Source organism: Eimeria mitis, genomic scaffold (assembly GCF_000499745.2).
Source record: "Eimeria mitis Houghton genomic scaffold, Emh_scaff408, whole genome shotgun sequence".
Taxonomy (NCBI): domain Eukaryota; phylum Apicomplexa; class Conoidasida; order Eucoccidiorida; family Eimeriidae; genus Eimeria; species Eimeria mitis.
The window spans coordinates 4,909-5,589 of NW_013572411.1; the positions used below are offsets into that span (position 1 = coordinate 4,909).

At 62.3% G+C, this 681-nt stretch overlaps 1 protein-coding gene across 1 annotated transcript in view; it reads left to right on the plus strand.

Moving 5' to 3' along the window:
• EMH_0011260 (uncharacterized protein) overlaps positions 1–681 on the plus strand; it is a gene marked incomplete at both ends in the record, with an annotated part of 6,815 nt that overhangs the window by 233 nt on the left and 5,901 nt on the right. Inside the window, one exon of the mRNA XM_013499196.1 lies at positions 113–679. Within this exon, the coding sequence (XP_013354650.1) occupies positions 113–679 (567 nt within the window). The remainder of the gene's footprint in view (positions 1–112; positions 680–681) is intronic.

Genomic DNA, 681 nt, shown 5'->3' on the forward strand with positions numbered 1-681 from the left:
TTGCTGCTGCTGCTGCTGCTGCTGCTGCTGAGCTGTGCTGCTGCTGTTGCTGCTGCTGCTGCTGCTGCTGATTGCTGCTGCTGCTTGTGTCTCTGTCTCTTTTCTGCTGCAGCACAGGATATGGGGCCCCCAGCGCGGAGGCCTCTGGCTCATGGTCGCAGCCGCAGCAGCAGCAGCATTTGATGCTGCAGCAGCAGCAGCAGATTGCACTGCAGCAGCAGCAGCTCCACATGCAGCAGCAACCGCGCATGAATCAGCAGCGTGCGCAGCATGATGATCTGCAGCAGCAGCAGCAGCAGCAGCAGCAAGACTGGCGCAGCTGGCAGGGCAGCAGCCCATCGATAGCTTCAGCCCCATGGCACCAGCAGCAGCAGCAGCAACCGCAGCAGCAGCAGCAGAAACCGCCACCGCAGCAGCAGCAGCAGCAGCATCTACGTGATGCTGCTCCTTGGAAGCAGCAGCATCAGCAGCAAGCAGCAACGGGTGCTCCCTGGCAGCAGCAGCAGCAGCAGCATCCGCAGCAGCAGCAGCACCAGCAGCAGCAGCATCAGCAGCAGCAGGGGTTTGACTCTTACGGCTACCGCGATTACAGTGATCGGCAGCAGCACCCGTCGCAGCACTTTCAGCAGCAGCCGCATCACCTGCAGCAGCAGCAGCAGCAGCAGCAGCAGCAGCAGCAGC